General features: G+C 40.9%; 1 protein-coding gene across 5 annotated transcripts in view; it reads left to right on the top strand.

Annotated features, from left to right (window-relative positions):
* Positions 1–16361, top strand: part of ANAPC10 (anaphase promoting complex subunit 10) — a 132062-nt gene that overhangs the window by 29484 nt on the left and 86217 nt on the right. For 4 of the 5 annotated variants that reach the window (XM_073604491.1, XM_073604510.1, XM_073604501.1 and 1 more), the window contains one exon: positions 6657–6777. In XM_073604491.1, the coding sequence (XP_073460592.1) occupies positions 6657–6777 (121 nt within the window). Of the gene's footprint in view, positions 1–6656; positions 6778–6979; positions 7152–16361 lie in introns of all 5 variants that reach the window. The other variant, XM_073604530.1, reaches the window with a different exon arrangement.

Below are 16361 nucleotides of genomic sequence, written 5' to 3'. Positions count from 1 at the left end.
GCAACATTGTTTATCAGGACTGTTTATCACGTCAATTTGTGGGGCACTGAGCACTTTTTGAACTTTTTATGCACTTTAATGTATTTGCGTCATTGTTTTATGCACGTTGCACTTTAATGTGTTTGTTTCATATTTTATTGATATATTTACATATGTATATATTTGTATTTTTTGGATTTATCACTTTTTTCACCCAGAGGGGTTATTTGTTACATAAATTTTATATTAGTGTGTTTGCACATATTTTTATGTTTTGAACAGATCCTATATATATTTATTTACTGATTGATACATTACACTCTAGCACAGCGTTTTCTTTCTTCAAAGAAAACGTTGGTGGCCTGGACCTAAGCACATTCCACACCCCTAGACTTTTATGTGGTATAGGTTTTCCTGCATTCTCCATTACATCTGTTGTGACCCATGTGTTTGTGTGGGGAAACTGCAATCCTCACAGCTATTTATGGCCAAAGAACCATTTGGGGGTGCCATGCAGTGAATACAGTGCGAGACGTCTCATTGAATACTCCTAATAAACAATGATCTCTAATACATCAGGGCCGAATCCTACACCCCCAAGTACCAATGCATGGGTTAGTGACTAGCAATTTATAAGAATTTATAGTGATCATAGGGCTCATCTATTCACACTCCTGTACACATACAGCTTATCTATTCACCCCTTTGTACACTGTTTGACAAGGACATTATGCTAGTAGCTATTTGCCCACATCAGGAGCTGCAGTGGAAATGGCTTAGCTATCATTCCTACAGTAAGTTTTTTTCTTTTTTTTTTTTTTTTCTTTTCTGGACTGGATAGTTCTTAGAGTAGATCTGGAGGCCTGAATAAATTTCACCCCAAGTTACAGGGCATAGTAATTCGTGGTGCCTTCCCTTTTTCACATCCATCCTATGATAGAAAGCAGCTTCTCTGTGTTTAGATTTACACAGAGCTATACTATTTTTTTTTTTTTTTTTTTAATCCAAAGGAAACAAGTGACCCTTTGGTACTATTTGCATGAGTTCCTAAGTTGTCACCATATACACCAAGGACACCATAGATATGTGGATGAGAGTCACGTTTTCAGTGCATACCCTACATCAGGTATTATCAACCAGAGACCTGTGAAACCCTAGGGGTACCTTGAGCTGTTTGTGATTGACCTTCCGTTTGATGGTGCCTCCATAGTCCCAGGACTAACATCACTTGACAAAGCCAATAGCCTGAAACCAATAGTATTTTTAGCTATCTGTAAGGGCGACATTTTGACCACCTCTGTAAGGGATTTATTTTTCCTACTGACTACCAGTGTGTAAGGCATTTTTTTCCATTACCCTTAGGTAAATTGATTTCAGTATAGGTTCCTAGAGAACTTAAAATTATTATTTTTTATATAATCTTTATGCAGAACAAAGTAACATGTCACAGTAAACATTTCCACAAGTGTAAAAATAGAAGATCCCAAGGACATGTATAATATATTAAAGCACACAAAATACATCAACATACTATTAATGCACTCTCTGTTAGGAAGTAGCAGCAACCTTAAGGGCATAAGCGTAGACCTAAAACGTGAAAAATAACAACAGGTAGGTTCTGGAGCCAATCCTGGACTGTCAAAGACAGAGTGCTAAGTTGACAACAATGTGGCCCACATGGCCCTGACGTTGAAGTAGGTGGCCAATATAGCCTCCAACAGGCCACCATCGCAAGGGCCACACACAGAGATATGTAGGTGCTGAAAAAAAGGAATAGGATCATCGTTGAGAGGTGCCCTTGCCTACCGTGGCAAAACATCAGGTCAGTATGTCAATCTTATGCACTTTAAAAACCAAACATTCAAAAGAAGGAAAACAATGTAAGCATCCAAATGAGAACAAAGGGGAAAGAAAAATCAGGCACGTACCAAAAATGTTTGCTGTTAATCCAGTCGCTCACACCAATGTCCGCCGATGTGCTGTAAGGAAGGTGGTAACGTGGAATAGGGGAAAGCCACTCCTATGCCGAGAAAAGACTCTAGCTCACTGCTGCTGAGAACGTATTTGTTGTCTAAGGGAGGGTTCCACCAGTTCTAGAAGCGCCAAATCCAAACTAGAGGAAACTAACCTTGGGTTGGAAACGTGATCTAGCCATACTGCCCATATGCTGGTGAAGCATTTGAGTGTACCCTTACAAGTTGCTATTCACTCCACGCCAACGGAAACGGGGGGGGGGAGGGGGGCAGGTGCATCATCTGATTATTCCAATCCAAAACTCTAAGAGCATGGGTCGTCAAAGGAGAAGTGCTGTCTGATAACCCCCTGTGCTCCAGGGCCAGCCACGGAACGTAAGACTAATTTCTGGCCACCATACACTTTTCCAAGGATACCCATAGCTTAGATTGAGTATGGAAACGCCAGTTCAGGTCCTGTTGGAGATCTATGGCCCTGTAATACCTCTGAATATCCATAATTCCCAGACCACCCTTTTTCTTTAAATGCCGCAGCACTCTCAAAGTGATTTGTGGTCTCCATGCATTATACACAAACCTAGTTAACATGCTGGTGAGTTGGGTGAAGAAACCTCTGGGCAGGGGTACAGGCACCATCTGCATGTAGAAAATTATCCTTGTGAGGATATTCATTTTTATAATATTCACCCATCCCACCCAAGTGAAGGTTATCTTAGTCCAGGAGGCTAAATCCCACCTAACTGTGGCCAACAGCAGCAAGGGATAATTATTAGCATATAGGGTGTTATAGCTGTCAGTGTGCTGAATACCCAGATACTTCAAAGAGGATTTGGCCCAGGTAAAAGGGAAAGCTGTCTGCAGACTGCTTGCTAGGGGAGAAGGTAACTGGATAGGCAAGATCTCTGATTTTGTGAAATTCATTTTAAAATTTGAAAGTGCCCCAAAACGCTGGAGTTTTTGCATCAGGTTGGGCAATGAAACAAGGGGATCGGTAATTTAAAAGCACATCTGCATAAGCGGACAGCTTATGCTCAGTGTTACCCACCTTCAGTCCTTTTAATATCCGTGTTCACCCTCACAGTGCGTAAAAGATGTTCAAGAACCAAATCAAAAAGAAGAGGTGAAAGGGGGCACCCCTGCCTCGTGCCATTCTTGATGGGGAACCTGGGGGAAAAAAGGCTGTTGACCTTGACCTGGGCACTAGGGGCTGAGTACAGGGCCAAGATCCATGCTAACATGCTAAGGTAGGTCCAATCTACATGATCGAATGCTTTTTCCGCATCTGTCAATAGGATCAGGTGTGGTGTGGGTCCTGACATCTACAAGCCCAATGAAGTTGAATAGCCCCGAGGGAATTATCCCTTGCCTCGCGGCCCACAATAAATCCTGTTTGGTCCAGATGGATAATATGGGGCATAAGATGTTTCAGGTGATTTGCCAGAATTTTTGTCAGGATTTTTATATCCGCATTAAGCAGCAAAATGGGATGGTAATTTTGTGGTAAAGTAGGGTCTTTACCGTCTTTAGGAGAACTGTGGTATGTGCCAGTAAGGCCTCCAAAGGAATCTGGCTGCCACCTGATATAGAATTGAAATAGCTATTGAAAATTATATTAAGGCTTCCTCTGGGTTAAAAAGATTGAGACAGGCTGCTCTCTACATAGTTTTAAAAGTAGGACCTCCCATTGGAATTAGAGGTAGTTTTACAGGTCTTTTTGGCCTTGGTATGGACAGAGAGAATGGTTTACCTTAACAGCTCTACAGAACAGCCACCTGGTCCAATTTTCTGACAGTGATTTGACAGATCCAGATTGCCCTACTCTCCTTTCAGGGCTATGCCTTCTGGAATAGGTCCTGCAAGCAGTAGCCCTCACCTTTAATAAGTTATTTCTTGCTTGTCCTTTTATAAGTTGTCCTGGAAGATGATTGGAGAAAACAGTTACCAGGTAACTCCATTTCCAGGAAACTTCCGGGACAGCAGGGATTGCCTATGTTCTGGGTCGTATTGTATTATGATATTCTATTAGTCATGTTTGGCTCTTGCTTAATACTGAGAAGACTAGGTGAGGGAGCCAGAGTCTCTCTCTCATATTGTATACTATAATTCCTGCACATTGGGAGTACACACCACAAACCAGAAATTTGGGGACGTGGGACTTGAAGCCAGGGGCTGTAATAACAAAACACATGCAAGTTTGGCCACCCTGACCGTGTTCATTTTGATGTCAAATTTGGATTTCGTTTTAGTCTACTAAAATCTCCAGTACATTTTAGTCTACTAAAATGATTTTAGTCAACTAAAATCTAATGGGTTTAGTTAAATTGTAATGCATTATTTAAGCAATTTACAAACTCATTACATACTCCTGGAGTAAAAATCTATTAACATGTTATTATTTATGGTATTAAGGTTTGAACATGCAATACAGACACAGATTTAGCCGTTGTGATATATAAGCAGTGTTAATTTTAATGTCAAATTTCAATTTAGTTTTAGTCATCTTTTGACTAAAATGCAATTTTAGTTGACTAAAATAGTGTTAATTTGTTCGACAATATTTTCGTCTATGAAATTACCACTGCACACTTTTTTTTTTTTTTTTTTTTATATTTAAAGTTTAGGATGGAGTGGAGAGGGATTAGAAGGCCTGTCAGTTTTAATTGCTGTCTGTCCCCTCATTAAAGTGGATGTAAACACAATGTCATCCTTTCTAAACTACTGCTGTAGGGGTTATCTATAAGGATATACATGCCTCCTGCATGTATCTTTACCTGTCAAATGTCTCCTCTCTGTCTGTTATGAGACCCGAAAAACTGCACATTCTGTGGGTGGGTCTGTTGTCTGGAGCTCGGTGGGTGGAGTCATGATGTCAGTAGACTCCCCGCCCACCTCTACACTCCCCTTGTCAATATGCATTTTTCTCCTGTGTATTTCTTACACTGAACTTCTGCTATGATCTCTAATATCCAGTGAAAAGACAGGAAAGTAACCACATGACTTCAGCATGCCAAATCATGCTGAGGTGTGGAACAGCCAATCCTGGTAGAGCAGCAGAAGAAAGGAGTGGGAGGGAATTAAAAAATAATGCATGTCTTAGGCTAGTGCACGAAATGTAAATCACCTGTCACTCACAGCAAGGGGGAGGATTTGATTTTTCTCTGTTTGTCAAGATTTATCTCACTGAACAATAAGAGGATTGCTCAGAGATGGATTAATTCTTTGTGGCAAGACTGGGCTCAAATGATAGGAAATCTTATATTCCATATTATGACATAAAATAAATAAATTTCGGGGTTTACATCCACTTTAAGGAGATTCACCCTATTTGTCCTGTTTACCATTAACATTAAAAGGTGAAAGTAAAAGACAATCCAAAATTTTGGGTTATCCCCAGAAAAGTACTAGATGGGAAATCTTCTAATAGGGACACTAGTTCTGGTGACCTGGGGTCCCCAACGAATTCCTTTAATTTGCAGGGATTTCCTCTCTCTTCCTGTTTTCCTATGGGACAGGAAGTGAAGGGAAATCTCCGCAATGGGACACAGATGACAAAAAAAAAATGACAGGGGTTATAACCCTCCTTTTGCTCTATTAAAATAAAAAATAAAAGTTTTTTGCCTATAGTTCTTTTTTAAGGTAAAATGTTCCTAGCCTTTAGTACTACTTTAAGAAAAGTAACCTTAAGACCAAACATCTAGACATTGTAATGGGTAGTTATACTAGTTGGAAATCTAAACGTAAAATGAATTTGGCTACTGTGAAAATAGCTTTTCCAAAAGTCACAGTTTCTAAAGTGGACCTGTTTATTTAAAGGATAAGTTCACCTTTGGGAATATGTTACATGTTCCCACTGCTGCAGCCCCTCCTGCTGCTTTCTCTCCCTGTGACAGCAGTACAGGGAGAAGTTCTCCATACTAGCTGTCACTTTGTGAAAACAGCGCAGGCGCGCGGGCCTCTGCCATCACAGATTTCTGTGTTTGAATGAACTACAAGTCCCAACATGCTTTGTGGTTGTCGGCTTGTGGTTGTCGGCTTTCGATGAACTATCACCGCTCTGTGGTAGTTCATTGAGTCTTCCTGTCAGTGTGAAACTGCCTGGTCATAGGGGATTATGGGGGCAGACAGCTCACAGTGACAGTCTCCAGGAGACCTGTATGGCATCGGCAATCTGCTGATCACTGGTGCAGTGCTTTCCCTTTTACCTTCAAAACAATGTGCGTTTATTATTTTATTTTTTATTCTTTTTATAAGTGTACTTATCCTATGTGTATTAGACTCATACTCGCTTCTATTCTTTAAGGTCTAGCCAGTAAACATCTTTATTGTGAAAAGGACCCAATGGTTTCATAACTATTATTATTAAGGATTTATATAGCGCCGACAGTTCTCACAGCGCTTTACATAATGGAATAACTGTATCTCATTCACCAATGAGCTGCATTATGTTCATTTTCAATTGACAAAATTATGGTTGAATCTTAAATTACTATTTTGATCTGTGGTTTGCAAAATGCTACACTTGAGGCTTCCTGTAGTTTATTGTTTGGTGAATCTTGTTTATGTATGTAAGTGTGTGCCAAACCCTTGCAAATTATTTCAGGCATAAAGCTTACATTGCCCAACTTTTAAAAGTGCAGCAAAAACATTTTGATGAGCTTTCATTGTGGTTCTCTTGCTGTGTGTTTTTGTTTTTCTGGCTTATAGAAGAAAGACTACCGTGAAAGCTTTATGCATTTACGCTGATTACAAGTCAGACGAAAGCTACACACCAAGTAAAATCTCGGTCAGAGTGGGCAACAACTTCCACAACCTTCAAGAGATTCGGGTAGGTTGATTTTGTATGTTTTTATTTTACCGAACAAAGTCAAATTGGTTTCAGTATTTAGCACTGTAAGTTATGGGTTGTTAAATTTGTAAACTTTAACTATTTCCAAGTTGACATCATGCGGTTTTGGATCTTTTCCTGATTGTGTAACTATTTTCAGTGCATCCAGTTTCTCTGAATCATTTTTTTCCTTGTTTTAAAGGAAACCTGTGCTGAAAGAAATACAAAGACTGCCTTTGCTGACCCAGTTGCCTGGCTTTCTCTGGCTTCAATATGTTTTCATCACAGAATAATTAACGCAGCCAATGACATCCGAATTGTTTCAAAACATTGATCAGCCTGAAGCCAGGCAACTAGTTTGCACAGAATGAAAGGTGAGCTGTGGCAGCATTTTTGTCATTAATTTAAAAAGAAAAAAGTACCAAGTAAAAAAATATATACGCTTAACCTTTTCCTCTGCCATCCTATCCACTACGTCACTACTGTGTCTCAGTGATGCAGCAGGGGATGCAGTCATCAGCCATGCCAAATTAATAGATACAGAAGATTCACTGGCCAGTGTGGTTCTGATAGACAGCAAAGTTCAAAAGTGCGGACAGCAGGACAGATTATGACTTTTATTTTTTTTAGATCTTGTTTTGAAGTGAGCTTAGTGTGAAATGATTTTGAATTGTTTTCTCATTATTTACAAATGATATCTTTGTCTAGCTAGCTAATTACTGGGTGATCTCCGCTTTAGCCCACGTTCACATCAGCCGTTTTGACATGTGATTTGACATGTCAAATCTCCCCCTGTTGCTGGCAACGGCACCGTCCGAATCGGTGCAACGCCGACTTTGCGGCTCCACACCGATTCCCAAAAGTAGTTCCCTGCACTTCTTTTGGCGACTTCGGGGGCAATTTGAATAGACATCTTTGCATGAACCCGCACAGATGTTTGTCCAATCGCCCCTGAAGTCGGACTGAAATGCCAGTTTGAAATCTTGCGAATTCAGCTGAACTCGCACAATTTCAAACTGCCACTCAGTGTGAACGTGGGCTGAAAGCATTCACCTTTACAGTAACTGCATCACAAGGATGGTGCTGTCGATCCGAATCCATCTGGTCAGTACTGGCAGCGCTAGACGGAGAGGTGGGAATGCAGCAGGGATTTCAAATCTGCAGACCGTTGTTGTGACTTGCAGGAGCATTGAGAGCTCAGGATAATTGAAGGTAAGTACAGTAGGGACCAGGGGGTGGGGAGAGCATCAAGTGAGGGTACAGATCTTCTGTAAAGGTGAACATACACTTTTAAGTTTTAATTTTGGGATCAGTGATGTCATTAAAGTGAACCTTGTCTAGCCTAAACGTCTCTCTGATAATAAAATTGCTGGAGTGAACGCATCAAGACCTGTCTTCACGACTAATCGCTGTGGGAAAAGGAGAACAGTTGGGACTTTTATATGAGCCAGTGACCTGGTAAGGTCAATTGCCTCCATCCCTATCTATATGTCAAAAAAAGAGGGGAAAGGGGATTGGGACTTTGACTGACGCACGTAGGTATAAAGAATTCCATTTATTATATAAATTAACATACAAACGTATAATCATGAGTAAGTGTATATCCAATACAATTATAATAACTGGTACAATTCATAAAAATGTATATCTATACATACACAAAGAACAGGGGGATTGAAGTACTAGAAAGTATTGGTTTTTATATTTTTCATTTTATTTTTTAAATTGCTTTTAATTGTTGCATGGAATTTATCTTTGGGTGGCATTCACACATTTTAGTTTGCCTCCCTCCTAAACGTACCTGAACTTAACTGTTTTATGAACTTATTGCTGGCTGAAACATGTTTAATTATTAGCTGTTCATCACCACTGCTACAGAATGGAACTTGATAGTGGGTAGCAGAGGACTGCAATTTATCTGCTGCATTAACATTCAGTGAAACAAACCTAAACATTTGACCATGAAAAAGTTATGCTATGTACCATGTACTAGCTCTCCACAGTCCAAGGTACGTAGGATAGCACTGAATTGGCTAGACATACCCTGCCACATACAAACATAAGCTGAGTAAGGCAGGCCATACACTGTTCGAATCACGGTTCTGTTGAACCAGCTGAGATTCAAACCATTAATGGGCAATGATCAATCAACTTGGGTACAACCAGCCTGCCAGATTCTCTTGAGATTATCGCTGGCGACTGCTACAGCCACTAGCAACAATCACTGTCTTCCCCTGGCAGGGATGGCTTACCCCTCCACCGCTGGGAGAAGACAGTTGCTGATTTCCTTGTCAACACAGTGAAAATTTCTTTCCTGCATCCCATGGTGGCCAGCCTAACGAATCAGTGTGTGAGTCATGGGTGGGGGCCAAGAAAAAACTTCTTAGAAGGAACTCACACAAATGAGGAGGGGGTGGGGATAAGTTTGCTTAAATTACTGTATATCTAAAGTCAAAAAGTTTTTGCCATTTTAGATAAAGTGGGTTATGAGTTTTTTTGTTTTGTTTTTTTTTTGTCCTATGGTTTGGTCTGCATCCTGTTTTTAGGAGGATTCCTGTCACTTCCCAGGCAGTATCAGGAAACCTCTATCAAAGTGAAGAAAATCTCAGCCGGTTCAGCAGGAACTTCCTGGGATTCGAACCATGTATGGGCAGGCTGAATGCACCAAGTTGATCAATCGATCACCTTGGGTACAACCAGCCTGCCAGATTTTGCATGCGATTATCGCTAGCAACTGGTATAGGGCAGGTGAATAAAATGGCTTGGCAGGAGGGATTCCCCTGTCAGCACTGTCTGTGTTGATGGGGGAATCAAGTGAATTTCTTTCCTGTAAGAAAGAAATTTGCTCTATGTATGGCTGGCTTTAGGCAGTTGCTATGTCCTGGCAATAATAATCACCTGAACAAACAGAGAGGGTGAATCCCTCCAGTGGGGACACAGACCGCAATAAAACCTGACATGTTCCATGCATTTCCTACTGTATCCAAAACTAAAAAAAGTTCAGCTTTAGATTTGCTTTAACGCGGATAATGCTTTGGATGAAGTTGGGTAATGTTTTGTTAAGCTTAAGAAAATTGTCCCACGTTATTTACTGATAGCTCAATTTCTAAAGCCTGGAGAGTAGAGGCCAAACTGCTTTTAGGCACTGCCACAAAGTCCCCCTGCCTCTATTGCATTGCTTCTCATGTGTAATGCCACCTGCTGGTGACATATGGTGTGACTGCGCAACCATTTAGATGTGAAGCAAATCCGTTTTTAGCCTGCTTAGCGAAAAAAAAAAAAGCAATAGAACGACATGGCCCACACATTGTGTTCACTCGCATTCAAATTGTTGAAAAAAAGTTGAATTTTGACCAAGTGGAGAGGTAAAAAATGGAAGTTAAGACAACAGGATTCTACTAACCTGTAAGTAACATCTTAAATTTCCTCTAAGTAATGATAAAGTGGTATTAAACCCAAACACAATTATTACGTGGCAACTTATCAGTTTTTACAAATTCCTAGATGCTATTCTGCATATTCTGCATTCATTTTATTTTTTAGGCTTCTTTCTTCTTTTTTCACCTGGTGATCTGGCTAGTAAGGCTTGGCCATACATTATAAAATTTTCTTATTCAATTTTCAACTTTAGATTTACCTACAATGATGTAGTGCAAGGGTCCGCCTGATGGCATACAACTTGAAAGTGTTTAGCTTTGACCTCATATTATATGGCTTTTATAAATCTAAAGGAAAATTGTACAATTGGCTCTCCCGCTGAATGTATCAGTTACAGGGATGAAACAAACCATTTAACACAGACGGGCGGACTTATAATGATCGGCTTTTATTTATTTATGTAAAACCTTTATGTCAAAAGGAAAAAACTGTTTGCTGCAACAGCTTATGCAGTATTAGCTGGAGTTTTACTTCAATGTGTTAGTGTATTCAAATCTGCTAGTACACTAACACTCCCCTCCCCCCAGACTGACAATGCTGTTGGCCAAAGGTGCCCCCTTTACCGGTTCCTAGATGTGATGTCTGCATTCATTTTCTTTTTAGGCTTTCCTTCTTCTATTTTCACCTGGTGATCCTGCCAGTAAGTCTATTGTTTTTTAAAAGAGCAAGCTCTCCCGCAGAATGTATCAGTTACAGGGATGAGACAAACCATTTAACATGGACAGGGGTGCTTACAATGACCAGCTTTTATTTATGTAAAACTTTATCCCAAAGGGAAGATACTGCTGTAACAGCTTATGAAGTATTGGCTGGAGTTTGATTATAATGCGTTAGTGTATTTAAATCTTTTAGTACATCTAGCGCTCCCCTCCCCCCAGACTGACAAGGCTGTTGTCCTGTGCTCATCCATAGAGAGTGCAAAATAAGTAAAGGCGGGGGGAGCTTAGCGAACGGAATGCATGGCTAAAGGCCTGGTGTAAGACGGAAGGGTTTGGCTTTCTAGAGCACTGGGCTGACTTTTCTTTGGAGTACAACCTATATACTATTCAGGTCATTATAGCAAAAAAAAAAAAAAAAATGTAACCTCCCCTGTATAGGAAAGGCTTCTTCACAGTTAAACGAGTTGCAAACCCTCGTGTTTTTTCACCTTAATGCATCCTATCCTATCCTGTGAAAAAACTTCTGACACTGACCGGCCCCCCAACCCCAAACACCCCAAACCCCCCCCCCCCCCCACTTCACCAGAGCCCGTTCATCTCGGCTCTTGATTGGATAGATTGATAGCAGCGCAGCCATTGGCTCCCGCTGCTGTCAATCAAATCCAGTGACGGGGGCCGAGTACGGCATTCTGTGTCTATGGACGCAAATGCTGGACTTAGGATCACGCCCGCACAGTAACCCCCAGGGAGAGCGCTTCTCCTAGGGGGTTTACCAATGCGGGGGGGGAACTGATAGCGCAACCGGGGACCCCAGAACAGGAGGATCGGGGCCACTCTGTGCAAAACGAACTGCACAGTGGAGGTAAGTATGACATGTTTGTTATTTAAAAAAAAAAAAATCAAGTGGGTTTAAAAACCCTACGTTCAACCAGAAAAAAAACTGTCAGCTTCGGTCGGAGCGGCTGTACTAACCATGTGAGATTAGATCTCCCCATGCTGAGCTGTTGTGTTCTGACATTGTCTGAGAGCACTGATGGGGAGTCGCTCTCCCGACATTCGGCCTGTGTGTGGTTATGAGCTGTGGAAATGTGGAATAGACTTCTTCAAAAACTACTTCTGGTCAGTTCAGTAGATTGTTTTAAAAATGTGATGGATGCATTCTTAAATGCAAAATATATAATTGGATACTAACATTTTATAAGCAATAGCACCTAGAATAGTTGATCCAGGGAATGTCCAATTGCCTTCTGGGGGATCAGGATAGTTTTTTTTTTTTTTTTTTTTTTTTTCCGCTGTTAGAGCAAATTGAACCACGCTTTGTTGGGGGCTTTTTTGGCTTCCTCTGGAACAACTTTGGGTGAAGGATTGTGTATATGGAGGTTTTTGATTTTGATTTTTTTTTTTTTTTTGCTATTGGTTGAACTAGATAGACTTTCTTCAACCTGACTAACTTTGTAACTATGACACGGACAGAACAGTTGCATGCTATGTGTAAATGTTAACTTTTAGGCTGCATTCACACTTCAGCGTTTTGAATCGTGGGCAGATTTGCCGCGATTCTGCCCATGATTTGAATGCGCCGATGTGTGATTGACAAATTGCGGGACTCAGATTTGAGATGCTATTGATTTGAATGACACCTAAAATTGCGTTGCGGGTCTGCCGCGCTGCAATTGCGGCAACTCGCATCGCATGAATGATGTCGTCCCAAAAGTAGCTCCTGAGCTTTTTTTGGGGGGAGACATGCTTCACGCGATGCGGCTTGCTGCGATTGCAGCGCGATTTATCGAGGCAGACCCGCAACGCAGTTTTAGGTGTCATTCAAATGGGAGTCCTGCTATTTTTCATTCACACATCTGCGCTTTCAAATCATGGGCAGAATCGCGGCAAATCTGCCCACGATTCAAAACGCTGAAGTGTGAATACAACCTTAACGGCATAGTCCCCGAGTCTTACTATAGTAGAGTGTTTCTACTGCTATTTGCCTTTCAGATTGCTAAAAATTCTATTTATTTTAAAATTCTCTTGGACCTACCACATGCAGGAAAAGATTTTATTATGTAATCATAGGTCAGAACAGCCAGAGGATAATACATGCTTCTTTTCTTTCCAGCTTGATTGTTGACACACAAATAAACTAGAAGATAAACAGCAAGTGTGGTAGGGCAGTTTGTGAAGTGTTTTTCATATTTTAATTGGATCCATCAGAAAATATTTTGCTGCTAAGACATTTTTGTACTTTGTAGGGTTCAATAGCCATGTAACATCTGATAAACAATTATGATTTGGCACCAGAATCCCTTTTCTGCAATTTGCAAGGATCCCCTTTTTCCTGTCTTTCTAACAAATTTAACCACTACATCACCATAACACTGTACTACTCTGGGGGGTGAACAGGGATTTTTTTTTTTTTTTTTTTTCTGGCTAACGCTTTGATCGCTTTTACAATGATGATCACTGTGACAGCAGTGTTATAAAAATGTCATGAATAATTTCCCTTCATAACAGCTGTGATTTGCTATTGTGTGATGTGATTGGCCCACAACTATCACATGGTACAGGGTGCTGTGATGGCCCAGGTAGCATGTGATGGCTGTAGGCCAATTGCTATAGGAAACAGAACTCTTATGAATGAAATTCATTCATAACAGCTTTTTTGACATTGTGATCAAGTGACCGCATAGCGATCACATGGTCCCCCGGCCGATCAAAGAGGCTGGGTATCGGGAGCCACAATCTGCTTTGTCCACTGCAGGAGCAGCACGCTGCATGCCGCTAACCCAGAAGAGGCAGGATGACGTGCATGTACATGATCTTGCCTGATCATGCCGTACTGTGGCCAGGCAGCAAGTGTATAAAGAGCTAAACAAAAATAAGGTAAAAATGAATAGCTCTTTAAAAGATAAAGTACTAAAAAACAGCTTTTGCTGGAATATTCATCTTCAATCCAGAGATTTCCCCCATTGTACTTTTTTTTTTTTTTTTTCTGCTACTAGATGTCCTCACTCTAATGGCTAGAATAATTCAACTTACTTCCTATGATTCTATGTCATCCTGGACCATCTGCAGCCTGGGACTGGACATTGAGAAAATAATCTTATCTCTGCTTCTCCTCCTTTCAGCATGGTTCTTATCAGTACACAAACTGGTTCCTTGTGCCGCTTCTTCATCTCAAACTTTAGCTTTCCCATGGGGACTGCAACAGGATGATACCAGCTCTGCCTAGAGTTCAGCCTTATGTTTTTTCATGTTGTGTGGGCAAGGTATTCAGTATTATGTAGAATTTAATACATCTAAGGCCCCTTTCTCATGGGGTGGACTCCGTCTGCTCAGCAGTAATTCTGTTCGCTGATCCCCGCTAAACAGGCGGATGCCTGGTCCATGTACGCTTATGCAGAGCAGACACAGTCCGCTGTCCTCTATGGGCGGTCAGATATAAACGAACCACCTATATGTTTACACCCGACGGCCATCCGATCGGCCAGATGGATGGGGAACGGGTCTCCATTTGTCTGTTTTTAGCGGTCAGGATGGATTGAATGTTGGTGGGTGTCAATGGACACACCCACTGCTCCATAGAGTGCAATGGATGGTCCCAAGCTTCTTTGGGGCAATTGCTGTGTGTAGGACAGCCCATTTAGGTGGATGGGCTGCCCTGTGAGTAAAAATGCTCCACAAAGGCCCCCCCCTCCGCTAAAAAAAAAAAAAAAAAACACATGTGGGAATGCGAGTTCCCGCTATGCAGAATTGTGAAAGGGGCTTGACAGCTGAGTGTTTCTGTCCACTCCCTCCTATGTACAAAGATTGGCATACACTATGCAGTCTGTTTGTGTATTTAGTGAGATTTAGTGAGAAGGGTGATCACTGATTGATTGCATTTCATTTAAAAAACGTGCAGCTGGGAGTGGGTGGGTGGATGATGCAGGGTGTGTGCTAATGAGGGTAGCTGGTCAACTCCTTCCTGTGTCATGACCTACAGTCTGTAAGGAAGAAGACATTACTAATGGAAACGTCTGGAAATGTGGATTAGGAAAAGAAAACTAAGTGACTGTAAATTTAATTGAAAGCTTTTATATTTTTGCAAAAAAAGTACATGAACGCTATGTTGATGCATACGGGAGCTGGAATTTAGAAAAAAAAAGTGTACAAAGGTGAGCTTGCCCTCTAAAGGTGTAACTGTTTAAAATATACTTGCGGTTTACTCGTAAAAATACGAGTAGTATATCCACACTTTGCAGCTACTAAAACATTGCATTCTGGGGTTTAAAGTGTAACATACATTAACTTTACAAGTCTGCAAGAGAATTCATGCAGACTTGTAAAGTTAATGTATGTTACACTTTAAACCCCAGAATGCAATGTTTTAGTAGCTGCAAAGTGTGGATATACTACTCGTATTTTTATAATGACAAAACAGAGGAAGCCCTGGTTCACACTGGGCTGCGGGAATGAAGCCCTGTGAGTTCAGCTGAACTCGTACGATTTCACTCCCGCATGTCAGCCTCAATTTCGGCGGCGATTTCACAGACATCTGTGCAGGTTTCTGCACAGATTTCAATGGAAATCGCGCCCCGAAAGTAGCCCTGGTTCACAGTGATGCATTTTGACATGTGATTTGACATGTTAAATCGGCGGCAATGGCACTGTCCTAATCAGTGCAATGCTCCAGCACCACACCGTTTTTAAAAACTCGTTTTTGTTCTACTATTTGCGATTTCAGGGTGCGATTTCCATTGACATCTGTGCAGAAACCCGCATAGATGTCTGTGAAATCGCTGCCGAAATCGGGACTGACGTGCGGGAGTGAAATCATGCCAGTTCAGATGAACTTGCAAGGCTTCATTCTCCGCAGCTCAGTGTGAACCTTGGCTAAAGGATCCATGTATGTAGATGAAGAACCAGAAAGTAACTCCAAAATCCCAAGTATCAATTTATAGTATTAGCAGAGAGCAAATGGTAGGGAATTGTAATGCAAAACACAACAGCTAGGCAAGCAATATTAGCGAAATTCATATTGTATTTATGTTGTAATAATTCCTGAAAATGATTTGGGGACTAAATTTGACACCATGGTAAGAGCTAGCCGTTTTATCTGTAATATGTTTTTATCTGTTCTGTCCTGATTTGCTCCCACTTCATTTCTGTTTTTAATAACTTTTTTTTTAAAACGAACTTGGATCCTAATGTTCATTTCTGTATGCTTTTGCAGGAAGGTGTTAAATGCAAATATCAAGTGTAATAGTATTTTTATTGGTCTGAGATGACCTCCAAGTTTGAAAATGTCAATATGTCTCCAGCTATCCAAACATTGTTGTGCCTGCCATTGCCCCTTCTGCGTTTTAACATAAAAAGTTTTTTTTTTTTTTTTTTAAATGTGTGACAGGTACATTAGGCTGGGACTTGATATGCATTGCTAATACAAACATTGAAAGGTTGTGACCACATAGCATGGATGAGATGCGTTCCCATTTTGTAATAAAAAGGACT

This window comes from Aquarana catesbeiana, linkage group LG01 (genome assembly GCF_042186555.1).
Source record: "Aquarana catesbeiana isolate 2022-GZ linkage group LG01, ASM4218655v1, whole genome shotgun sequence".
Taxonomy (NCBI): domain Eukaryota; kingdom Metazoa; phylum Chordata; class Amphibia; order Anura; family Ranidae; genus Aquarana; species Aquarana catesbeiana.
Note: the sequence above shows the minus strand (reverse complement) of the source record. Positions and strands in the feature narration are given on the sequence as shown.